This window comes from Acanthopagrus latus, chromosome 12 (assembly GCF_904848185.1).
Source record: "Acanthopagrus latus isolate v.2019 chromosome 12, fAcaLat1.1, whole genome shotgun sequence".
NCBI classification, from domain to species: domain Eukaryota; kingdom Metazoa; phylum Chordata; class Actinopteri; order Spariformes; family Sparidae; genus Acanthopagrus; species Acanthopagrus latus.
In genome coordinates, this window is record NC_051050.1 from 24,084,443 (window position 1) to 24,111,605 (window position 27,163).

The following is a 27,163-nucleotide window of genomic DNA, read 5'->3' on the forward strand; positions in this document are numbered from 1 at the left end:
GAAGGAATACATCATAAATAGAAGGTTTAATCATTAATTAATACAATGAAATAATGAAGAGAGAATCTGAAGCTGCAGGAGGGAGTGAAAGATTTACAGCTGCAGTGAAACATTACGACATCCTGTTGAAGAAGAAGACAAAACGCTTGACGCTCTCTGAAAGATCTGCTGATTGGGTCCCGTAGCTACTGTTAGCTAGTTAGCTCAGTTAGCCGTGCAGCTAGTGGTCAGGACTGGGAGCCCTGAAGACAGTTTTCATCATGGCCGTCATCACGTGACGCACAAACAGACTTTGAGAAGCAGCTGGATGTTTTTTTCTTTGTTTGTTTTTTCGAGAGTCAGAACTTGCAAAATGAATAATTTCACTGTCAGAACCTGAGCCGGTAGGTCCGATTACATTTGGAACGTCTAGATGAGATTGAATGATTAATTATTCAGTTATTTTAGAGTTAAAGCATTTTAATGACAAACAAACATCAGACGGCTCCATTCAGCCCCCGGAGCTGGTGCACAGACAGGGTGAATGCTAATGCTAATGCTAACAGCCTTTTGAATTAGCCCGGGATCTCAGGGCCTCCAGATAATGGCTGCATTTTCATTTTAGTGCGAGCTGTCCCTTTAAACTTTAACTTCATTCTGACATTAAACATGCAATTTGTAAGAAAGTAGATTTTTTTGTTAGTCTCAGGTCCGACTCATCTAATAATAACCAGATCTGAGTCGGGCCAAAGTTAAAGTCGTGACCTTTAACGTCAGTCAAATTTTAATTTCTGTTACGTTTCTTTGACCCCACGAGCAGCAGACATGAGTTTTAAATCCAAATCCCGAAGCTAAACTGCAGTTTGCAGAATTCTACACATTTACAAGTTGGTTCTGCTCAGCTGTCTGCAGGTCCGGAGGTCCGGAAGGCTCAGATCAGCTGTATTGATTGGTATTCTACACCTCATGTGGATGTCTGTCTTTTCATTTACCTCCACGTTACAGCCTCATCGGTGAGAAAAGAAGCACTTGTCAGACTTTTCAGAGTGTAACAGGTCCGTGAACTTTCACCTACTTGGGCGGACGGCAGGTTTTATCAACAGAAGTCAAAGTTCACAAGCTTCTCAGCCGCGTGTCCGTCGGCTCTGATTGGTCGAAACCTCACCTGATTCAGGCAAAGTTTTCTGCCATGTCACAACGTGTGAAGAAGCAGGAGGAGGAAGCGGAGGAAGTGCCAGGATGTCTTTTATTTATTTGCCACGTGTTTTTTTTGCTACAACATGAGGTCAGACATGCATCGATACGGACACACACACAGCAGCAACATGTCGATTATTAAGCTGAAGATCTGATAACGTATCAATAAAACACATCTCTGGAGGAACATCACATTTTCTGCAACTTGCACTGCATAATCAGATTTGTTCTTCATAATAAAAGCGTCATGCAGAAGCATCTTCCTGCAGGAGACGGACGAGCGCTCACACATGCACAGGTGAAGGTGATGGAAGCGACAGCCAGGATTGTTCACATCGTCTTTAAAGGAGCCACACACGTGTCAAGCGTCCCATTTTTTAATATTCAACATATGCATGATGCACAGACAGCACAAGAGAAATGGATGTTTTGGCGACGCAAGTACTCGGATCAGCTGATATGACGGTACGAGAGGTCAGAGACAGGAAACTGGGAATTTCCCGTCGTTCGGGCGTGAGCTTGGCGGCACAACAAACCGATAACACAGCGCCATAAAATATAATAATCACTATTCAATCATTACCACGTGTCAGGTAAGATACATTGATTACACGATCGGGTTTATGATATGAAAACGAGAGCCGTGTGGTGTTTAGTGATCGCTCCTGATTATGAAAGAGCCAAACGAAGGTCGACATCCATGTTGGTCACCTGAAAAACTGTTGGAGGTGTAGCTTTTTGCACATTGCACTTTGGAGATTAACTAACCATACAGTGAAAGCAACAAAAAAAAAGAGAGGATAACATCCGTCTGCCCGCGTTCACTGGAAGACAATATTCAAAACGGGGGAGGACGACAGAGAAAGAAAGAAAAAACACAGAGAAGAAGAAGAAGAAGAAGACTCAATCTTCAAACTGGACGGTGTTGTCGTTTAGCAGGACGTGCCAGCGCTCGATCTTCTTGTCTTTGTTCTTGAGACACTCGTACCAGTGCTTCAGACTCTCGCCTTTAGCCTGGATGCCCAGCTGACATCCTCCTGGAGACAGACGGAAACGTTAGCGTTAATGTTTCATGCTAGCAGCTCTGTGAGGTTGTAGGAGTGTGAATCTTTAGCAATCTCACGAGCCTATTTGGCTTTTTTTGCGATCCAGCAACAGAGAAAATCTGGATGGACATATTTCAAAGTAAAACAACATCCTGTTAGCTTCCATTAGACAACAAATCACATTAGCATCCAACCACTTTCTAGCAAACGAATAGCAAATCTATTCTATAATATCAACATTCACCTTGGTCACATTTATATGAGCGTAGAAATGAAACACGCCTGATGTTCAAACCATAAAGTGATCTAGGAAGAGGTTGAATGCTAACGTTAGCTAATGAGGCATAAAACATGTTGCTTTACCTTCAAATATGGCGCCATATTCTGTCAGATTTTCACCGTCCATCATTGGTAGACAACTTGTCAGAATCCATCCATTTAAACAGCACGTAACATTATCCCAGCGGCTGATCTTCCGACCTTTAGCGTGATGTCAGGAGAAAATGCTAGCTAGCTCTTGTTAAGTTACCCGACAGTTGTCTTAGATATTTCAGTCTAAGCTAAAGCAGTGAACCAACCAACCAGCAGACATTTTTAATCCCTGGATCCACCAGCACGGCTGAAAATTGACCAATCAGACGGGTGAGGAAATGTGACTGCGAGACGATATCTATCCACACTCACCGATGAAATCGTTGGATTTCCCCATGTCATAATCCCAGACCGAGATGTCGAGAGTTTTCTTGGCTAGCTCGCCGTGCTTTATCTCGTAACTGAATTCCTGCAACACAGAGTTCATTACAACATATAACTGAGATCTGGGCGAGCAGAAGTCTGTGCAGAGTTCAGTATGTTGACAGGACTGACCTCGTTATACTCCGGATTGAGGGTCTTCTTCTTTATCTGAGTCTTGTTTTTAGCTTTCTTCCCCATATCTGGCTTCAGACACCTGCGGCACAAAGATGTTAGCTTGTTAAACGTTGCTGCAGGAATGAGTCTTTAAGCTAAGGTAGCTAACGTTACGGCCGTTAATGTTTCCATCCTGCGCTGTCACGAGCCCGTCATCCATTAACCTCCTTTAACTCTAATCTAACAAACGAGGATGAGGAGGACTCGGCTGAACATACACTTTGACGAACGGGTCCGAGTATCCGTTGGAGTCCATGGCAGCCAGGTGAGCGCAGCGGACGACGCCCACGATCAGACGACCCTGCTGACTGCTGTACATGAGCGAGACCAGGATCCGACCCCTCTCCTCCGAGTCCTCGCCTTCATTCAGCTGCACATGGTGAAGACACACAGGGAGGATTTTAACAGAGGTTCACTTCTCTGATCCTCGTGCTTCTTTGACCTTGTGCACATTAGGAGATTATGCAGTGATCGTAATATCTACTAATGGACTCTGATGTACGTGCTTGAGAATAAAAACATCTCCGTGAATCTGATGCTCAGTAATATGAGATCACAGCCTTACATCCTCCTCGTAGAGAGCCATGCCACGAGCCTGTCCTCCGACCGCCTTCTTCACCTGAGAGGAGAGTAAAGAGGAAAACACCATCATCATCATCATCATCTTCATCGTCGTCATTTTTTTTTTTTGCAAGATTGTAAAAATGAATCAGCCCAATGTTGATGCAGTGCAATGTTTTGGGAAGCTTTGCTCTCGTGCTCCATATTTGTACAGTAAATATGAAGCTACAGCCAGCCAACAGCTTAGCTTAGCTTAGCTTAGCTTAGCTTAGCTTAGCTTAAAGGCTGGAAACAACGTACGGGAACAAACAAATGTACAGTGGTGTCAAGAAAGCGTTCAAGGTGCTGGATTTTGTTGCCGGTGGACAGAACAAGGCTCGCTGTTTCCCAACCGGTTTTGAGTCTTTATGCTAAGCTAAGCTAACTGTCTCCATGCTTTTTTCTTCTTATTTAGCATACAGACATGACAGTGGTGTCAATCTTCCCAAATGAGTTCACCAAATGGTGTTTTCTCCAAAGGATTTTATATATTTGGAGAAAGCAATCAATAAATCAAATTATGTTTCGAGTCCATCCAGTTATTTCTTACAGAAGCTACGAAGCTAACGGCAGAGAAAGTTCAGCCGAAACGGTGATAGCGGTGGGTGCTAACGTGTGTCCTCACCGGGATCACTCGCTCCAAACAGACGCTGAAGTTCTTCTTCTGGTCAAACTTCAGTTTCTTCAGAGCGACTCGCGTCTCCCCGATGAACTCGTTGTGTCCGAACTTGTCCTCGTCGCTCACTGAGAGTCTGCAGACAGAAGATGTCGCGTCTCGTTAAACTTTTATACGACTGGAAGAATTTCACAGAAGGAGGAGGAGTTTTTTTTTTTTGTTTACCGGAGAGTTTTTCTCGACATTTCGTCGTCGGTGATGCCGTGGTACACCAGAGTCTCGTTCCACACGGGGTTCAGAGTGTTTTTAAGCGTCTTGGTGCGAAGCTTGTTGGACTGAGGAGCAGAAACACAACACATGTTCCAGATGTTCCAACAAAAGAGAAGTTGTTCCATTTCACCGTGAGTACACCGTTCGATCAAGAGAGAAGACGAGTCATAAATCATGCAGGAGCAGCAGAGGCTCATATTTGATGCTGCGAGCATTAAGTGATGGGTTCACTGCTCCATCGTGTAATTTGTAATTCAACCCAAATTGAATAAACGCTCTCCTGCACCTTCCTCACAGGCCGCATGTCGTTATGAGATGAGACTGAACACAACGTTTCGCATCATGATGAAGCCTGACTTACCTTACTGGCTCCAGGTAACAGGTGCAGCTTCACGTACGGGTCGGCCAGTCCGTTGGAGTCCATCGGCTTCAAACCCTGAGACACATGAAGAAGAGCGACGTGTTAACGTACGTCAGATGTTCTCGTATGTTCTGTTATCGGAGTCGCGTGGTTGAAAATGTTCCTGCAGGTCTGATTTAAACTTATAAGTCTCGTCACTTGTCTTTTCTGATCGCGTCTCGTCTCATCTGGCCAGTTTTTTCTTGGCTCGTCTTTTCTTGTCTTGTCCCCGTTGTCCTTTCTCATCTCGTCTCGTCTCGTCTCATCTGTTCCTGTCTCGTGTCGACTCTTTTTAACTCGTCTCATCTGGCCTGTCTTCTCTCGTCTCGTTCTGTCTTTTCTGTCTTTCATCTCATCTTTTCTTGCCTCATATGTCTCTTATTGTCTTGACTCTTCTTGTCCAGTTTTGTTTTGTCTTGTCTCTTCTGATTTCTCTCGTCAGTCTTACCTGGACTCGTCTCGTCTGCTCTCTTCCTGTCTCATGTGTCTTGTATCGTCTCTTTTGTTTTGTCTGATCTTGTCTTGTCTCGTCTTCATTCATCTCATCCTACCTTGTTTGTCTGGTCTCGTCCCGTCTGGTCTCGTCTTTGTGTCCATGTGTGTTTACCTTGGCTTTAACGATGCAGCAGTGGAGGCTGTGGTTCTCCTGCTCGTACAGCAGACTGAACTCCAGAGATCCCAGCGTGGCTGCCAGAAGAGAAACACGGGTTAGAGAAAATGGACCTTGAACGTTTATTTGACTCCGGTACGATAAACCAGTTTCCCTCTGAAACAGATCAACATTAATTTGTTTCTCTTCGTCTTTCCGCTGGGAATTTATTTCAGCATCTGGGTTTGGTAGCGACACGTTCATGTCCTGTAAATCAGCGGTTCTGTCTGAGAGGAGAGATCCGTCTTACTGGCGTCGTCTGAGTCGTACTCGTCGTCGTCTGTTGGATCGGGCGGGGGTCTCGGGGGAGCGGCGTTGTTGACCGGTGGATTCACAGGCGGAGTGATTCTGGCTGCAGGAACATGTGAACTGGAGACAACAGGTTGTCTTTTTTCCTGCACAGCCGGAGGAGACGCCGTCTCTTCCCTCTCCGGGCGTTTGTTTTCCACCTCGACAGCAGGAGCTGGGGACAAAGTCGGCCATTTATAATCTGAAACCATCTTTTTTGCACGTTGATGTAAAATCTTTTGAAAGCGAAACCCTGTGGCGTCGAGCTTATTCTTGGAAAGAGCAGTGTGACTTTACCTGAGGTGGGGGCGACCTGCGGTGCAGCTGCCCGAGGAGGTTTGGAGGCTAACACATGTCTCTCAGTCTTTGTTACAGCTGCTGGAGACGACTGAGTCTCATTATAGCTGTCAGCTGTTGTTCTTGCTGTCTGCTCCCATTGTTCTGATCCACAGGACGGCTGCTGCTGCTGCGGCGGCTCTGAGGAGACGACACACACACAGTACCACCGCTGTAACTTCCATTTATTGGTCAAAATAACAGCATGTATGTTGTAATAATTATCCTGTATTTCAAGCATATGAGAGAGGATCTCTGTGTACTGTTTCTCGGTGCCGTGGGCTCATGTGGTCCATCTGGAGCCGAGCTGTTCTCGATGCTGGACTGTCGAGGTCTGGACAGAGGCAGGGGGGGCGGCAGACCCTGCTGGTCTCTCCCCTTGAAGAACCAAGCTCCCGAACGCTTCTGGACCTGCAGGAGTACAAAGACAGTAAGACACCGAACCAGCTGCTTCTAATGAGATGGACCATCATAACGTTACACACTGTAACCCCCAGTTCTGTGTGCACAGAGGATATATGACATCATCAGACATTATAAAGTTTGGGTTTGGTAGCTCTGCAGATGATGTCAACAGTGACACAATACTGCCTCATAAAGCTAACACGGCTAACCTGTTAGCAAACATGGAGGCAACTGATGACACGTACAAGACTTTTATCAACGTTAAAGGTGATGACGTCCATGTTTTGTTCACAGGTGGCCGAAAAAACGTCAGTTTCTGCAGGTGGTGAATTAAATTAAAGGTTTATTTCAACTAAATGAGAGTTGCACCACAAACCAAGATGGTTTTGTTGAGTTTTATTTTGTTTCTATTTGAATCAAGTCTGTTTTATGATGTTAAAATTACTTATTTTTTGAATGAAGCCTGGTGACGTCGATGAGAACGATATCTGTTGGTGTTGAAGTAGTGGAACAACAAACCAAGTGAGGATAAAACAATTGATCGTAAACGGGGGTATGGATCCTACTGACCAATCACAGCCGGCTCAAGGAGGCGGGGCCTAAAAAAGACGGGCGCTAAAACAAAGCGAGAACATCGAGCTGCAGCACTGGACAGTCTGAGAAAACTGATATATGAACCTGAAAATGTGCGTAAGTCTCCTTTAAAGAGACCTCAACAAACAACCATCACTGTTGTCGACAGGATGGATGGAGGTCAGTGGACCGCGATGAATTTACAGTTTAATCAGACCTCCAGTGAGACAAGCACCAGTTAGTTAACAGACTTTTTCACGGCTGTCTGGCGGTGAGGTGTCCGGGTTTTTCTGCCGGCTGGTTTGTAAAACAATCAGCTGGCGGCGGCGCTGACACAGCAGATTAGGAGCTGTAGTTTCTGGCAGCAGCTGGCTGCAGCGCTCTCCCTCATGTTTGTCCCCGTTAGTCACTCACAGTAACACAGACGGATATTATAGTGACAGTTATTTTCTATCATATCCTTTTTTTTCCAGGAATATTCCCAGTGAGATTCAGAATGTCTCGCAGAAGGGAGTCAAGACAGCAGCATAAAAATGTCTCATAAAGGAACAAGAGAGAGACTCAGGCCGCACGTACCAAAACAATCTGTTTTCACCGTCTTCCTCGGCATCGTTTCAAGAATATTTAAAACGTAAACGATTCAAAACACTGTAGTTCATATTCCAGCTTATATGTGGCGCTTGAAATTCACCAAAAACAGCTTGCGCGCTATAAACAAACCGACTGAAGAAGAAGAAACCGAACACAACTAGAAGAATATGAAAATGTCTAGTCGGTTGTCCATAATCCTTTTTCTGCTCAGCGTAGTAACAGAGGAGCAGAATATTTTGTCCTGATAGGCTCAATATCTTCTGCAGCACCAACACAAGCATGTAGTCCGCCATTGTTGTTGTGGATACGCAGTCCACACGAGAACTCAAGGGCGAAGTTTTGAAGTTTTCAACTCTGAGACCAGGTTTAAAAAAAGTGTGTTTAAGGGATCCATGTGGACGATCGACCAAAACGTTGCTTAACAACTGCGTTCACAGTCACAAGTGTTTCCATGTGGCTGGAACTTGTTACATCAAAACAACGAATGAACCAGCGTTCAGTCAACAGAGGACTTAAAGAAGTTGGAGGAAGAAGTTGGAGTTAGTTGCAGTCGGCGTCTGCAGACCTGAAGCCTCTTCTCTGTCTTTGAGTTCAGATAACGAAGCGTGAGTTTGATTTTATGATGTTTATCTCTTCTTTCGTTTATACTTTGAAACACATGACGACTTTTTGTCGGCGGCGTCACAGAGTCGTTCCTCTGTGTGACTGACAGGACGAAGCATTTATTTAAAGAGTCTGAGCTCCCCGAGGCGCCGACCTGCACACACACACACACACACACACACACACACACACACACACACCGCCATCACCACAACAGCATCACACAACTACTTTATTCATGTTTCACATTAACCAAAGAACTATATGTGTTTTATTTTTTAGTTAAATAAGCGTTGGAATAAATCATTACCTAATGCTCATTGTGGATATTGAAGGAGTATCAGTGGAAGGTAATTTTCCGGGTCACTGGACGGTGAAAATGCAATTCTGTGTGATGCTAAAAGCCAGAAAATGGTTCATATCATGTGAGAAAGCGTCTGTTCCGGCGGCAGGAGGATGACATAATGGCGTAATTTGGATGCATAATTTTATCAAACCCACTCTGTTCATCATCCTTCCTCTGCCTCACCTCTTGGTGTTCATTACAGATTCTGCACAGCCACGCAGGACACGTCCGGCTGTCGCTCCGGAGCCCACATTTGCTGCAAATGTGCTGCAAATAAAAGAAGGCAAACACGTAAATAAGACTCACGCAGAGAAGCAGAAGCCCACACAGAGTCAGTTCTTGACAGCAGGTGCACAGAGCACATATATTTTTACAGTTCAGGGAGCATCAGCCTCTCTACGTAGTTACTGAGAGCAACAAGAGGCAGAATGTGATGCATAAGACCAGGAACTACACAGTGAGTGTCAGAACGCGTTAGCGCACGGCTCGCTGGGCGCTCATCGCCATAGGAAACCTCTCAGGACCTACAAAGAGAGTACAGTAAACAGAAATCCCGTCCAGGCAGAGGAGTCTTTACATCCTCTGGGGAGCAGGACACGCGTCTGTTTTCACCCTCTACTCAAGCGGAAGGAATCAAGATGTCCGCCTACTTTCTGGCACTGCACGCAGAGGACGGCCGTGACCCCCTGCGGTCCGAACGTCGCCCCGCACAGCAGACAGTGCGACCGGCCGTCGCCGCACGCCGTCTTCTTGATATTGTCCAGGCGGCTGGAGAGACGCCTGAGAACACATGAGACACACACTTGGCACAGGTTCCTACACCAAAAAGATCATCCGAGTCACTGAGCATGTGCGTGCGGCTGACTGATGTTGATGTTGTGCAACAGAGACAATAGCTTTCCGTCTCACTCGATCCTCTGCTGCTCCATGTTCTCCATCATGGCAGCTCGAGCCAGCACGCTGTTGATGATCTCCTTCTCCTCATCCGTGAGCTCCTCCCCGGGGGCGCCGCCAGACACGTTCATCGTCCTGCTGATCCTGAGCGCAAACACACAAACACACACAGAGTATAAAGTGGCGTGCAAAGTAAAAAACGCAGCTCAGACAATAAGTCTAAAAAAAACCCAAAAGTGCACCGCTAAGGAGGTCTGGACACTGAGATCTACGGACAGGAGCACAGCTGGAAACTGAGCTTCAGCTAAAAAAAGTGTCACACGGCCGCAAACACAAACACAACGACTTCACCGGAAAGAAGACGTGTTTCCCGCCGGGCTTTCTGTGCAGCGGAAAGACACAAATATATGTGAGACTGATGCTACGTGACCGGAGAAAACAAAGAAATAAAGGGGCGCTGTGGTGTTCACTGCTGCTCTGAAGGTACCGAGCAAACTTTAACCTTCACAAAGTTCTGAGCTGGAGTCGGGCGAGTCGTCTCAGCCCGGTGATCCGCGGGCTCTGTCTGAAGCTACAAGTGTTTCTGGCTGAGTTTCCAAAAGCAGCCTTTAGCGTTTAAAATCACTTGTGGCCGGCCGACGGAGCAGAGGCCAGATTTTATTGCCAGCGAGAATCAAACGCCGTCAGCTTGTGAAGCCGAGAGCAGAATGTTGTTGTTGTTGTTGTCGTCGTCTCCCCTCGGCGTGTCTGTCTGATGATCTTGCGGCAGACTTTAATTAACCTTTAAAGGGTAACAGTGCCAGGAGTGATGTCACAGTGTCACAGTTTACACTCTGACATCACTGCAGCAGCGTTAAACCATGTTAAGTTGCCCTTAAACACACAATATGTCATTTCTTCCGATTGGGGTCCATCTATCAAAATTAGACGAGAGCTGCTGCTCAGAACCGGATGGTCGGGTTCAGATCCAGATGTTCAGGTAGAATAAACACCTGGAGTCTCTTCAGATTCTGCTCTGATCCAGAGACCGACGGGAGGAGAGCTCAGAGATGAACTTTATAACTTCTGGGATTAAAAAGTGGATTTTTCTTCACTCCAGTTCTGTTATGTTGATTACTGACCGGAGCCGGAGGGGGAATAGACTTTACTTCATCAATGTAACGTTACAGAGAGGAGAGAGAACCAGAACCAGAACCAGAACCAGAGCCAGAACCAGAGTCTGTGCTGAGTGCTGAGTTCAGTCAGAGGCTGAACTGAACTGTTGGAGAAAAACTTGTTCCACCGGTTGGAAACACAAAATGTTTTCAGACATTTCAATGCAGAAATCTTACGTCTTAAATCTTTTAAAGCACAAAATAACAGACAGGAAAATCACCCAACGTGCACACGATAAAACAGATGTTGTCAGAACATTGAATATAACAATAAGTGGATCCATTTGTCCATTTTTCTCTCCACATAATCTAATAATCTAAAAGCTCTCCTTACACTTAAATTCCTGTTTACTGTATTTTATCCGTCAATTATTCAAAGTAATCGAATTACTAATACATTTCCATTTTCATGCTCCATTTCCCTGATGTATTTAGAGAAGCTGTAAAGGAGCCTGTGTACCTATTTTGGAGGAGGAGGGAGGAAAAATAGGTTATGTAAGACTTGATCAAGGTAGCTATATTTGCTGCATGCATAATTATTAACCGCGGCCCTTAAGGCGACAAAAAAGGGGAAGTTGAAGAGCTGCTCTGCTGCCTGGAGATGATCAGCGTCTGTGCACAGCTTCTGAATGCTGCTGCCAACAATTATCTTATTAGAGAAGCGAACGAACTCTTTATATTGTCTTGAATGTCTTATTAGTGATGTGTGCTGAACGTCAATCTGTTCGTTCAGGAGTCTGAATCAGTTTCACCTGCTTTGGTGCAAATGAAAGAGACAACAGGTGCAATGGAGAGGAGGAAAAAAACAAGATTCTTTTCTAGTTGTGTGTCTTTGTCACTGCTGGTAGCTTGAGGTGATACCTGCAGCCCCGTCAGGTTGAACAGGTAGTCCAGCTGCTCCAGGTAGCACAACAAGGTTCACTGTGTCTCCCAGAAGAGTCTCAAACACCTGGAGGAGAAACCAGGAGACCAGCCGCCACATGAGGAGAGCTGGACAGGACTGCAGAGTAGTTTTGTCCTGGTGATCACTGAAGGTAAAGTTCTGGATGTCTTCCGTTTCATATCGACAGGGACCCGAAATACCTGTCCACAGACGATGCCGAGTGGCAGGACCAGCCTACAAGAATTTGCTGCATGTCTGTACACTTGTTCTTTTTCTCAGTGAGCACAAATGTTGCTGTACGCTTCATTATTCTGAATGAAACCTTGTGTTAGAAGTGTACAAACTGCTGTTAACTCTTCTGAATTAAACTGCACTGAATAAAAACCAGTGACTGAGTCGGTCTCCCAACATGAAGCTGCACAAAGACTTCACCGTCCATTCAGCGGTCAGCGAGCCACAACTGCAGCTGCGCTCATCTTAAGAGCTCTGCGAGGAGCTAATTTGATTATCTATGATTTATTTCAGCACTATAGGACACCTCACTGCCGCACCAGAACCTCGGGCTGTTAGATTCCCAAACATCTGCCGGTCCTGTCCGAGTGCAGCTGCTTTAGAGCGGAGCGTTAATTGAGGCTGACTGCTGACTACGAACTGTAAGCTGTGCCACTGAAGTCTGGTCTGCAGTGTTCATGCCTGGAGACATTTCCACTGCAGAGAAGCTGCACTCATTATCTTTTGACAGGAACGTTGTTAAGAGGAAAGCACGACCTCAACTTCTCGCCTCTGGTTCCGACCGGGCTGCTGAAACAGACGACACCTCGCGGACCTGACTGATGCTGCTGACAAAGAGAGCAAAACGCTTCACGTATTGAATAATATATGCACAATTTTATCTCCATAGTAAGCAGATTTAGATTCTCTCTTCATAGAATAACCTAAAAAAAATCAATTTTTAAAGGATTTCCAAGGCAGCCAACCTTGAAATTATCCGAGAGATCCGCCACCTACACGATCTGTTAGTGTCATCATCTCACTCCTCACCGGCCTGCAGAGTCTGAATAATCTCCGGTGGAGGTACTTTGTGTTATGTGAGAGTGTCCCGGCGTTAAACATCACAAGAGATCTGGCAAACGCTGCTGAGTAAGAATATTCTAATGCCTCGCTCACTCCCAGGCTGAGCTCCCTTCATCCTCCTCATCCCTGAAAAATGTCCCCAACGCGTGGAAATGTCAGGGGGTCGCTATCACCGTGGACAATGTGACAGCATGACAGATTGATGCCTGTGTGTGTGTGTGTGTGTGTGTGTGTGTGTGTGTGCCTCGGAGGCTTCAGAGTGAGAGAGAAAGGTGAGGTCGGTATAAGGAAGGAAATGTTCAGAGCGGTCAGACACTTTCAGCCTCTGAGTCACCACTCAACGGATTACACACACACACACACACTAATATACACATGCATTAACACACACACGCACATTCACACACTCACGCACACTGATGTCATTATGCATCAGATCACTGCCGTTACAGCCTGGATCATGTGAAGATGACAAATCGGTATCATGCAAAACAATTAGCACATTAAACATTAAAGTTACTATGAAATACTCGATTACAAGTAAAAACTCCTGCGTGTAAAGTGAAAGTAGACGTACACGATGCAAGTATTTACAACTAAACGTATATTAACGAGAGTGAGACGAGTGGATTGATGCCACTCTCATGTCTGCGCAGTACAAATGTAGCTGCCGTTAGCCTAGCTTAGCATAAAGCATGGAAACAGTAGGGAACAGCTAGCCTGGCTCTGTTGCTTATGAGCATCTGAAGCTCGCTAAACAACATGTTGCAGTGTATCTTTATCATGTCAACTAGCTAGCTAGTTTTCACACTTTGTGCTAAGCTAATCCAGATCTATTTCCTGGCTTTTTGTGACACTGAGGCTTTGACGCAGCATTGACCTTCATCATCCAGTTAGCCTAGCTTAGCATAGAGATTGGAGGCAGGACCCAGTAAACAAAACAGGTATCAACCTCATTCCTAGATCCCAAACTCAGACAGTTGTATCGCTTTTCCCATCATACTCTCCACAAGAAACCCCAGAGATAGAAAGCTGCTAGTTAGCCTAGCTTAGCATAAAGACCGGAGACAGAACCCAGTAAACAAAGGAGGTATCTAACTCATTCCTAGCTCCCAAACTCACGGATAGTAGTATCGCTCTTCCCATCATACTCTCCATAAGAAATCCCGGAGATAGCTTCTAGTTAGCCTAGCTTAGCATCGAGACCGGAGGCAGTGGGAAAACCACGATGTTACATTTACACTTGATTTGAACACAGTAAACGTGCGACAAAGAAACTGGATTCTGCTCTCTTTGGACAGAGCCAGGCTAGCTGTTTTCCTCTGGTTCCAGCCTTTGTGCTAAGCTAAGCTAACCAGGTGCTGACTTTTAATTTTGGTGGGTGAAATGTTCCTTTAAGGCAACTTTGCTCCTTTTTTACTAGGTTTAAATATGCCAGCGCCTCCCGCAGCTCTGAACTGTTGTGAATTCCTCAACACTGCACTTGAATAAATGCACTCTGTCACAATAAAACCGCTGGAAGTTTCACAGCTATCATTTGTAAATCATATTAGCCGTGAGTTATAGTCGGGGTCAGTAGTTTCTCTCCATCACACACACACGCAGCATGAATTGTCTATTGAGCGTATCGGTCGCTGCCTTACAGCAGATCAATGTTCAGCAGCGCTCTGCAGAGGACTCGACCCTCCGATCCGCCTCTCAATGTCATCCACCGAGGACGACACGGCCGCCTACACATGACAGCACATCCATATTAGCCCTCTTTTCACCCCGCGACCCCCCGCTGAGTCTCGTGCAGCTCTCGTGTGTGTGTGAAAGTACTTAGTATTACTGGTATCACCTCGACAGGGCCGGTCTCATCACTGAGGGGTGATGGAGGAGCACGAATGCATTATGGACCACCTGTATTACACTCAGCGCTGATTCTGCTCATGTATCTGTGAGTGACAATGAAACAGGATAATGAGATTACGAGACGATCAGAGGCATCAGCTGCACTGATCCTGTATCGGACCGGCGCGGTGACGAGAGCTGAGCTGAACGCTGAGCGATGACCGAAGGAATGAGATGGAAGCTCTTTGAAGCCGAAATGACTTTCCTGTGCTTTCCTGTGTTTCAGTCCGTCAGTGATTTGGAAAGTGACAACATAAACCTCATTTCTACTGACTAGAGGCCTCATTACAGAAGCTTCCTTAGTCTGAAATCCTCCGTCTGTGATGACATTTAGGATTTTTTTTGCTTTTACATGCAGTAAATTCAAAATGCCAAAAATGGTCTGAACAGCAACGATGTGGAAAATGGACAACACGAACAGCAACACTGGCTCATTATGATCGAAAGGCAACTCAGGTTGCATCCATGTAACTACCATAACGACTTGTTTACTTAATATAAATGATGTAACTGGACTTCTATTGTTTTTTCAGCACTGTAATCTGACTGTTTTGCAGCATACAAAGGGTTTGGTGGCTATAAGAATATTTCTATAGTCGTCGTAACAAGACACCGATGTGGTTTTGAGTTCCGAGCTCCCCCGCATGAAACCGGATCCTTGATGTCAGCCGGACACTCTGATATTCCTGCATCTGATCCGGACGCCGGTCCACGCGGTCCGAACTATGTTCATGTCGTCGGGGGTTTGACGAGGTTTTCTGAAAGCAGCACATGAGAAGGCCACACCAAGGACACATGTCATCATCTGAGGCCCGGTTTGATTTACACCTGGTTTACAGCTCCAGCTGACGGAGGGGCGGAACGACCTCCGGGGGGGGGGTGGTACTAACACGAGTGTGTGTGTGTGTGTGTGTGTCCATCTGAGATTATAGGTCATCACTTGGGAGGTGAACCACGTGTTAACGACTCGCCGATGATGAGACGAGGAACGGAAGCTCTTTTCATCCCCCCGCTCACAGTTCGTTATTTTCATTTACATTACAGAAGGATTCATATCACCATAAACCTGTCGGCCATCATCAAAATCCAATAGTGGGAGGGGATTATAATTAATCTGAGATAGATAATCTAATCTTTAACGGTCCAGTGTGCAGGGTTTAGGAGGATCTGTGGGGAAAAATGAAATCGAATCTTCATAATCGTGTTTTCATCAGAGAAACTTGAGTTCAGACGCTGTGCGGTTGTATTTTTATGACTTAGTGAAGAAAATAATTGTAAAGATATTTCCTTTCGTGACATTTTACGAGTTTGTAAAAATTACAAACTGCCCCTTTAAGCTGAGAGCACGACTGCAGACTCTCAGTCTTGTTCTGTTACATCCATCACAACAACATTTCTCTCTCTGTGAGGTCAGATTAGGATAATTCGAAGTGCAAGGGGCTGTTCTTTAATGTTTTGCTCCCTCAGCTCATCGCTCATCTCCTGTCTGTCCTCCTGTCCGTCCTCCTGTCTGTCCTCCTGACCGTCCTCCTGTCCGTCATCCTGTCTGTCCTCCTGTCTGTCCTCCTGTCCGTCATCCTGTCTGTCCTCCTGTCTGTCCTCCTGTCCGTCATCCTGTCTGTCCTCCTGTCCTCTCAGCTGCTGGCAAGTCCAGTAAAGTAGGTCTTCTGTAATTAAGCTTTTCAGCAACCTGGCATTAACGTGCGAAAAAAAATGTGCACACACACACACACACACACACACACACACTCACACACACACACTCTCCCCCTGACTTTCACACACATGCACACATGCACACACACACACACACACACACACACACACACACAGACTGTGTGCAGAGAGCGGAGCTGTCACACACGCTCAGCCGCTCAGAGAAAAGCATCGCAAATTGACGTGAAGTAAAAGGAAACCCAGGCATTTTAGCTCCATGAGACTGTGTGGGCTGACTAAGAGCTGCAGGGCTACACACACAAAGACACACACACACACACTAACACACACAAACACACACACACAAGTTATTCATGTCGCCACACAAGCGAACACACATTGTGTGAGAGTGTGTGCGTGAGCGCTGCAGGGAGGAAAACTCTGACGGATTGCGTCATCCTCCTGTGTTTCCTGTGACGCCGGGAGGCCTCCCTCCTCCAGACTGCTCTGACTTTTTATAAAAATATGTCACATTCATGGTTTTTAACGCGAGAAAAATATGCTTACTCTTGATGAATACATACGGTGGAGCCCACGGGTCTGAAAATCTCTAATATCGAAAACTAAACTGTTATATCAGCACCAATCATGGCTCAAGGTGCCTCAGGTGGCATTGCTTCCGGTGTGAAAACGTTATTTTGGAAGGCTTAGATGTTTTCTGTGAAGCAGGTAACATCACACAGGTTTCACTTGGAGGTGAAGCTGCAGGAGACTCAGGATGAGCTTGTTGGGCGAGTGGCCTGAATATCCAGCTCATCATGAGAGAGAAATCTGTCATTGTCAGCAGTCGACGCACCGTTTTGTCCCGAAGCATCGTGCACGATCAGGCAGAGCTCGTCAGAAGATCAATACATCAAGCAGAGCGACAGACGACAAACCTCCTCACGGATACAGAGTTGGTTCAGTAAACAACACAAGACTGCAAACCTGCCCGAGGAGCAGCTCCATATGAGCCCAAACACGCCTCAGAGACAGAACCGGTCCTGACTGTCCTCCACACCCGCCTGACCTCAACCCTCATTCAACATGTATGAGGGCACTTAAAGGCCGAGAGGAGAAAACAAGAAGCTCTGCGGTCGAATCGAGCCGGGAGAACATGAAGCAGCAGGGTTTTACAAACACTTGTGGAGTCCGTACCGGCTCGAGCGCATGCTGGGATTAAAGGGCTGAAAAACGGAAACGGATGTAAACATGAACAAATACAAACCTGGTGCATCCAAGTTGTTCGAGCCAGAAAAGAGATAATTAGACTTATTTATCTCAGCCTGCTCTCTGTTGTGGCTTTCCATCTTCTCAAACTCCAGAGTGAATAAATCTGAAAACAGCAGCTTTGTGTTTTTGTGTGAACAGGATTAAAACAGGAGCTCATGTTTATGTTTTTAAGGTGATTTGAGGTCACCTGGACGACAGGTGGCACAATGAGCTCCAGTCAGATTCCTTTATTTAGTGTTGTTTAGTTGACAGCAGGGTAGAATCCTCACAAGATGTTGGCTCGGAGATTTTTACATTTGGCAGCCCAAAAAAATGGAGGTGAAGAAGACATTTGTGTCTTTGCGCTCGGCTTCTTGTACACTGTGTTTCTGGTTTTACACTGCAGTCATACAGTACACTCTGCTCTCAACACTGTTTCACTTATCAATAGTCTGAAAACGGATGCCATGATTTACAAACTGCTGGAGGCGTCGACTCTGTGCAGCAGCAGGACCAGCAGCAGAGTAACACCAGCCACATGTAGGCATGGAGAGAGTCCGACTGACGGGACGATGGCACCCGTTTGGCAACATGTCAGACGACGTTAGAAGGATGAAGAAGTGGTTTCATCCTGTCGCCTGCAGCTCTCCATCAGTCAGCTCCTTCCTGTTCAATACAGACTGAATAAAACTGATCTACAAACGCTGAAAACAGCTGCTGTGTTTGCTCTGGAGACAGCAGCAGAACACTTTGCATTTCCTGTCGAGGATCAACTTCAAAATAAAAGTCAACTCGTCTTTTTGTTAATTTAAATTGTGCGCAAAAGTGTTGTTTAACCTCCTGCGACCACAGCTCTTGTTCGGTATACATTTTTAATTTCTCCTTACTAATTTAGGATAAGTACGGAAAGATTAGTAGTTTAATAAAGTCACAAGTGGGTAAAATTCTGTCCACGTCTTACAAACGTGTGTTTCTGGCACTCCCTGACCTAAATTACCACACTGATTAAAAGAAAAATAGATGAATAATTGATAAGAACAATGGCCAAAACTACAGGACGAACCCCCGATCATACTTTAAAATCACAGAGGCAGGAGAGGTGGGACAGAACAAATGTTGCTGGAGGGGAAGCGGATCAGCCGTCGGACTTTAAACGAGGTTAGTCATCTCAGGAAAAACCGGGTTCAGGCGACCTCATCGGCTGCAACAGCAGCATCCCGGTTATTTACGGTACACAGAACATTCCCCAAGGAGTCCAAACGCTCCCCGCTGAATTAGGCCGGAACATTTCGGCACACACATCGTCATCTATTCAACACACTCATCCAATCCCACGACCAAACTCCCCCACTCCTGTCCTCACACCGTCCCCCACAGCTGTCACTTCCTCCGTCAGTCCATCATCCATTCATCGTCATCCGTCCATTCATGCGCCCTGCTGTCTGTCTCATCCCCCCCTCCCATCACTCCTCCACCGAGGCTGTCAGACGAGTGAGGAAGCAGCTTATACAGCTTAATTCTGCAAAGACGCATCACCTCCTACTTTTTATCCCCCCGCCGTCTGATGACTCTCCAGGGATCATTAACCCCTTTTGCATAAACACAACACGCTCGCACACAAGCCCCCGTTCTGATGACTCCTGGGTGAAGTCACGCATAGATTTAAGAATAATCTGGTGTTCGTTTCCATCGTGGGGGGCTGAAAGCTTTGACGTCACCAGGAGTTTTTCTGTACCTACTCTGAGTGGTGGAGGAGGATGTAGGACAACAGAACATAAGTTTTCGTGCAGAAGAGGCACGAGATGACGGCAGATTTTCTTCAGCCACGCTGAGGTTGAGATATCTCAACAACAGTTGGATGGACTGCTGTGAAATGTCATGCACACATTCACATCATCCTCAGGAACTCAACTGTAGTAACCTCAGTGATCCCCTGATTCTCATCTAGAGGCGCCACGCTGATGAGCTGAACTGACCCACAACCAGCGATCCGGACCTTCTCCCGGAGTCGGGCCGAGCCGCCCCGCCTCCAAGCAAGCTGCACTGACCCGTAACAAGAACCCGTCTCCCCCTTAAAACTGTTTCCTGGTGTTCACTTTCAGCTGTTTCAGGAGTCTGCTGCTGAAAATACAACATTTCCTGTGATGCTCCTTCACAATAAAAGCTTTTAAACAACTTAATAAAGGGGCTTTTATTGTGACGTTAAAGTGAAACATGTTTGTGACTGAATTCAATTCTCTCTACTTTGTACGCTGTGTTAATTAGACAATATTAGCATGCTAACAAGCTAAACTAGGATGATGAACACAGTTAACGGTGGCACCAGCATGTTAGCATACTGATGTTAGCGTTAATCTCAGTGCAGCCTCTCAGATTTGGACTCTTCTTGTGAAAATCTGCACCACATCAGTTTGGATCTGTTCGTCCGGCCGTGAACTCCACGAAGTCCAGCTGGAAACCTTTTGTTGCATGAAATCCTCCCAATCCTTCTCTGTCTGCCTCCCACCACTGTCCTCGCTCGTCCGTCGGCTATAATTAAAGCAGAAAATGACCCCAAAATGATTTGCTCGTCTTCGACTGATGGTGTCGAGTTCATGTAAAAAAAAAAAAAAAAAGTAGAACATTCTGAAAGAGTGTAATAAGTGAAGTGGACGTTATAACCAGTAGTTTCCACGACGGGAGCGCTCGGCATGTTAAGTTTAATAGGAGATCCTGTGTGTGTGTGTGTGTGTGTGTGTGTGTGTGTGTGTGTGTGTGTGTGTGTGTGTGTGTGTGTGTGAAAACACCCAAGGCAGCAGTGAAGCCACTAAACTGAGCCAAATGAAAAGCAGACTTCAGGCGAACTGTCTGTCTCTCTGTTTGTTGTGTTTGTCGAGGTTTCACTCGCCGTCTGACTTCACGACGAGGAAGTCGAGCGGCTGACGACAGGTGGGCTAACGAGGCGGAGGAGGGAACGAGGTCGACAGCGTGTCCTGTGAGAGGAGTCATCAGAAGTGATGAGCGCTCGATCTTCGTCCAAACAGAGTCTGTGAACGTCATCATCGCCGCTGACTGACATTTCATCTCTCCAGGGTTCAGACGACACGATATCACCGTCAGCTGTCTCAGATTCGGTGATTAGAGAGACGTTAATTCCTGCTGTGACTTCAGAGGGAGACGTGACAGACTGCACGCTCGTCCCCAACCAATCGTGAGCCTGCAGTGACGTCACGAGGACGGAGGTGATCGGTTGCTTTTTGAGTTCTTTCTCGGTTCATTAGAAAGATTCAGGCTCCGACTGCGTGGTCACACTCACTGAACTGAAACGGTCCAGTTCAGCTCTCTGACTCGTCAGCTGAGGCCGAATGAAGATACAGAAACTGCAAAGCTGACGTCCTGAACAGCCGAGCAGCAAGTCAAGTAATCTGAGTGCTCAGATTTGTTCAGTTCTGCAGTTGACGTAATCCGTTATCTGCATCTGGAAACATTTCCTGTTGCTTTTGTCGGCACAAAAGTAAAATGCACTTTCATTGCTTTTATTGTTTCTATGTCAGCATTTTTAAACATCATATGTAATTTATGGGAGCTCATGTTGTGTTGTTGTCAGTGAAACAGCTGTACACATCTGTCCAGTTCACTGTCAGACTGTCAGCAACATGAAGATGTAAATGTTATAATACATCCGTCTCATTAGGCTGCAGAGTTACAGAGCGTGGGCCGCAGAGAAGGCGACAAATATACGTACGTGTACAGTCGGCTACACAAGATAACCCACATGCTCAATGAGTCGCAAGGAGGTTTTACTGTCATTTTCTCAGTAGATTACACAACAAGTTACTTCTAAACAACTCTGCCAGAAACCTTCGGACACACTCGTCTTTCTGCTGGGACGTCGTGAGGCTCAGAACTCGTATCCCTGCTCATTTTATCCAATCAGGACAGCAAAGTAGTCCATAAAGAGGCGGTTCTGTCGTTTTTTGATTCCTATTTTTACTTTTTCCTTCAGTTGTTCAGCAGAACGCTGCGACTCTGTTTGGATTTGAAATGTTTTGTGGTCGGCGAGAATTCACCTGACTTTATATCATCAGGAGAGGATGACGACTGAATCTTCATTTTTGGGTGACCTGCTCCTTTAAGCTGATCTGAAGTTCTGTTTTTCTCAGCGTGAGATGATTAAAGCTGCCTGATGAGTTTTTATCATCCTGTTATCATTTCACACTCGACGATGAACCTGTTTGTTTCTGTGTGGCGTCGCTGTTTTCGGGGCTTTTACATCATTATTATCTGCATTTTCTTCAGTGGGTTGAAGCGCGACGTCTCTGGAGGTCATGTGAGGACGTTTTTTTGAAGGGACGGATGGTCGGTCCACATATCGCTGCTGGTGGTGTCGTGTGGCGGACATCTTTGCCCCGGAGGTCCCTCAGAGAATATGTGGGTCAGCGTGGGGGGAGATCCACACACAGCACATATTATATATATAAAATACACACATCTGCCCCGTCCTCCTCCTCCTCCTCCTCCTCCTCTTCTGGCTGTGAACAAATCAAGCGCGCCCGTGATACGCAGCTAATCAAACACTCGGGGGTCACAGTGGATTCCTGCAGCACATCTGCTGTTCCTGCTGCGCTGAGCGAGCGGTGGAAACCATCAACGCCTCAGCTGCAGTTCTGACGGAGGAGGAAAAGTCAATTACTGCACGTTCCAACCGTCCAAATTGCTAAACGGTCCAACGAACGAGCTCGTGTGTGGGAGACTGAGACGAGTCCTCGCTGGGGAAGAATGGGAAGTTCATGAATTTTCAGATTGATTGCTTTTTATGGATCAGATCACGATGAACTTGACCCCCCCCGACCAAATCCCTGAGGACCATTTTATGACCAAAGAGGCCGTTTAACCCACCTCAAGAGGACGTAAAGGAACTATAGCTGACATGAACTGAATACAATTAAAAACCCTGCGTGTAAATCATTACTAAAGATGAAGTATGCCAGTGTAAAAGTGTAATCAGCTAAATCTACTCGAGTAAAGTTGTTTGTTTTTGTTTTTGAATGAAAGGAATTCTGTAGAAAAGACCTGGAAATCATCGTTTTCACTTCTGGTTCCCTCGTCTCAGAGTCGATGGCTTTTTATTTCTATTTTTTTGATTAAACGTCTGAAATAAGATCGTTAAATGCTAACAAGTGTCTGAATGAGACTACAGAGGTCGTCACAGCGAACACAAAGACTCGTCTGCTCACTTGTCTGTTGAGATGTTTTACGCTGCGAAACTTTCCATCAGCATCCTTTAAATGGCCTCTGATTGAGCGAATAACGAGCCGTCCTAGCAAAACGTTTTCCTGTAATTTGGGAAACACTACCTCGGCTGTTTTTTTCTACTGAAAGCAGCACTCAAGACAATTAGGTCTTGAACGCCAACCTCTCCGAAAAGCACCGACACGAGGAGAAAAAGACAAAAAAAAAAGAGAAAACCCTACAGTAGGAGATATTTCCCCTGAGTTCAGCAGGCAGGGGGTGTCGAGTCGGCGTGAAGCGTTTCTGTTCAAGCACATTAGCCGCATCAGTCAGCAGCTGAGCGCTCAGCCGTCTGTATAATCCACCACCACCCACCTCCAGCACGCTGCACCCAATACAGCTGATTGTGGGGGTCAAAAGGGGCGTTCAGCCGGGATTACAGGGAGCCTGGGAAAGAAGACGAGGGGCTCGATAAACCCGACTGTGGCTGAGGATGATAGAGCAAATAAAAAAAAGGGAGCGTTACAATATTGCAAATCGATTTCCTTTTCTTCGTCCTCCCTCTTCATCCCGTCCTCCTCGGCTTCCTGCTCCTTCACCTTCTGTGCTCACAGCTCCTCTGGACTCCAGCTGACCAGGAGACGCCTCCTCATCGACTGGCCGCCGTGCAACAAGACGCTCGCTGCAAGGTTTTATTTACAGAAGTAGTTTGATGTTGTAGTGGAAGTTCAGCCTGTTCACGTTCTTGCTCGGAGTAAGAAGAGAAGATCGATACCAGAGTCTGATATGAAGCTACAGCCAGGAGACAGCTAGCTTAGCTTAGTTTAGCTTAGCTTAGCTTAGGAAACTGTGAGCTTGGTCCTGCCCAGAGGTTTAGCAAGCCTGGCACAGTACCTCGAAAAGACATGCTAATTTACATAAATCTCATTTGTTCAACTTGTTAGATGTGCTGATTAATGAGTCATCTCAGTGTGCTAAACATCAAGCTCGAGCCAGCTGGTAGCACGGAAAACAGTTAGCCTGTCCAAAATGATCAAAATCCACCTTCCAGATCATCTAGTTCCTGTTTCACACTGCACAAAAAAACCCAACAACACCTCTTAACGATGACACGACGTGCATTGACGCTGACTTGTCAACGCTTTTCTGTGTTGACTCGAGGTGGTAGAGAAGCAGAATGTGTCACCTGCCTCCTTCAGCTCTGGAGGAAACTGATTCACAATGTTTTTGACACTTTTTAAATATTCAAGATGAGGAATATGTTCTTCTGTTTTCTATCCTACCGCCTAATTGTACAAAACCCTGATGAAAACAAAAACATCCTCTTAACAGAACCAGCTGAATTGTTCCGCCAGTTTCTTCCAAAACATCAGATTTTAAATTTCCAAATAAAACCTGATCGTTGTGAGAAACAGACGGAACGCACCGCCGTCACACATTCGAACTCGGTTAGGTTAAGGCAAGAAACTACTTGGCGAGGTTTCAGAAAAAAACTCACTTCCTCTTTTACAGCCGTAAGAATAACGACGGCCACCAGATGTCGCTGTTGGACAGGAAACATGAATATGTGCAATAATAAGCTGCTTTCATAGTCGACACCTGCGGTCGTTTGTCTGATGAGGACAGGCTGGTAGATGGGCTTTAAACAAACAACATATAACGTGGTTTCATGAGCTTTGTATGCTAAAAATGAAGCAAGCAGGTCGATTAGCTTAGCTCAAGCTAATCATGAGAAAACAGCTGGCTGAAGGTGAACAAATTTGAACATTTGAACCAAGTTGTCATTTTCATTACATTTCTGTTTTTGCACAGATTAATAAAATAAAGCAGGTTAATTAGCTAGCTTAAGAGGTGCTAGCTGTTTCCCCCTGTTTAAAGCCTTTACGCTAAACTAAGCTAAGCTAAGCTAACCAGCTGATAGTGTATTTACAGCAGTGGAATCAATTTCTCATCCAAGTCTCGGAGAGAAAGAGAAGAATGTCTGAAATTATTGAACACTTCCTTTTATTTATTACATTATTTCTTCTAATACAAGGATCATTCTGGTGTCGTTAGCTTCATTTATCCTTAATAACTGAGCCTGAGAGATTTTATCTTATCAACCATACGTCATTATCTACAAACAGACTTTATTCTGGACTATAAATTGCTGTAAACACACAGAATTTGATCCTATATTAAAAACGTGTATTTGAATAAATTATGATAACGATTATATATAAAACTAATTAGTGATTCAAATATTAAAAACAACAAGAATATATGACTCAGCTGTTGGTGATACTTTGTTCAGTTGTATTTGACATATTATTAGAGAAATAATTATCTAATTAACACAATAAAATAAAGCAGAAATATCAGATTTAACGTTATGAGATTTATTTTAATCTAATATCCGACGCGCTCTGCTGAATGAGCAGGTTCACCTGCGTCTTGTTCTGTCGCTGATGACGTCAGACGTTTGTGAATGTATCAAACCTCTTTTTTTAATGAATGTAAGAAAGAAGAAATGTCCCTTTAATTCAAGAGGATTTATTTCATTCTTCTTGGTTCACAGTCGTCAGATTGGAGACAGTTTACTTCTTATTACTTCCAGAATTTGCAGGTTTTTCATCGTGAAATGGAAAAAGTTCAACCTAAAAGCCGACAATTAACATTCTTCACATAAATAACTCTAATAATCTGAGGTAAACGAGTGTGTGTGGAGCGTCTCGTCTTACCTTCACACAGATGTGCTGCTGTTCTTTTTCTTCCCGTCAGGAAACAGAAAGCGGCTTCAGAGTGACACAAAGTGAATCTCCAGCAGCTCCGTCTGAGCATCCAGCATCCTCTCCGCCGCTCTCCTCCTCACTGCCAGCCTCCTCCTCCACACACACTGGAGTAAAAAGCCTCGCTCCGCCTCCCTCCATCCCTCCATCCCTCCATCCCTCCATCCCTCCCCCACCTCTCTCTGTTTCTCCCTCTCTCTCTGTTTAACTAAATCCGTCCACTCTCATCTCATCAGCACAAGACAAAATGGTGATGCCACCACTGCTGGCAAAGTGAACTATAGGATTGGAAGAGAGTTTCTAACAGCTGAACTCTGCAGCTCGATCTGTCGACGCTTCCTCAGCTGCTGGTTGTTAATATGAAGTTTGAGACTTTGCAAATTAAAGATTTCACATGTGAATCATCTGATGAGCTTCTTCAGTCGTGGTTAATGTGTTTCTGATGCCTTCGAGCGACAGATTCCCCCTCAGAAACATGAAAGTTCAGTCATCATCTCGTCACCTTCGTGCTGATGTAAAGTCAGGTGAGGTTTCATCGTCTACAAAACATTTCTGGAGCTTCACAGTGAAACAACAACATGAAGTGGCTCCATATGTGAACAGAAGTGTCTGTTAGATCCCACGTTTGTCTACAAAGATGTGATTTAAATTCCTTTTTTAAGCTGAAATCTTCAGCCTCCCCGTCTGCACGTGCTCACCTGCAGGGTCGAGGATGTAAATAACATCTTTTCAAATTAATTTAGGACCTCGAGGCTTCCAGAGAAGGACTGGATTATAACAGACGACCTGTGAAGCATGAAAGTGAAGAAATGACGACTGGATTTACATTTTTGACTGAACTGTTTTGTTTCGTCAGATCCTGACAGTCTGAGACGTCGACGGCTCTGAACTACGATCCAACAGCATCAGTGTTTTATCGAGTTGGGAATAAAACCAACTTTCTCACAACGTGGACATGCAAGTTCACACAGCTGAGCCTCCATCTTTGTGACACAAGGTTGTCTGCTGCTACTAGCATAACCGTTGATTTGCATTGTGGGTAATGTAGGCAGCAGGTTGTGAAAGCAGTCCACTGGTGTCACCAAGCACAGTTTTAAACACAAACGATCAAATTACTTTTTTTATTCCACTCATTTTCTTCTGTTTCAAAACCTGCTGCCTACGTTACCCACAATGCAACTCGGCCACTGAAGTGACATCACTGGAGGCAGTTACATGACATGCAGCTACTTCTTTCACACATGTGAGACAAGTAACACTTTCATGTGGACAATCGGTGGAGTCGGGGTAAAAAAATATGTTTCATTTTCGTTACTTGTTACGTTTAATTAATAACAGCTCCTCGTTATCCAAAATAACCGTCGCATATAAACATAATATTTCTCGCTGACAGAGTTCTACAGTGCAATGTTAAATCAGCTGAGGACACTTTGAGGTTGTTGGCAGTTCAACCAAACAGACGTTTCACATCCAAACTTCTCAAAACAGCTTCATCTGAATAAATGTCTGAAGGCCAGAGATGTAAAATCATCCAAAGACCAACAAGGAAGTCATTTGATCTGTAACCAGAC

General features: G+C 45.4%; 1 protein-coding gene across 1 annotated transcript; it reads right to left on the bottom strand.

Moving 5' to 3' along the window:
- Window positions 1-1,206: 1,206 nt before the first annotated feature.
- rph3aa (rabphilin 3A homolog (mouse), a) lies at window positions 1,207-25,681 on the bottom strand. The gene is made up of 16 exons (XM_037116931.1): window positions 25,545-25,681; window positions 9,718-9,846; window positions 9,459-9,588; window positions 8,992-9,075; window positions 6,554-6,701; window positions 6,252-6,431; window positions 5,917-6,129; window positions 5,625-5,704; window positions 4,979-5,053; window positions 4,573-4,682; window positions 4,357-4,483; window positions 3,697-3,750; window positions 3,350-3,501; window positions 3,090-3,171; window positions 2,907-3,003; window positions 1,207-2,213 (listed from the first exon to the last, which is right to left on the bottom strand). Exons 2-16 carry the CDS (start codon window positions 9,831-9,833, stop codon window positions 2,080-2,082), a joined length of 1,782 nt encoding a protein of 593 aa, XP_036972826.1. The 5' UTR covers window positions 9,834-9,846; window positions 25,545-25,681; the 3' UTR covers window positions 1,207-2,079.
- Window positions 25,682-27,163: the final 1,482 nt, after the last annotated feature.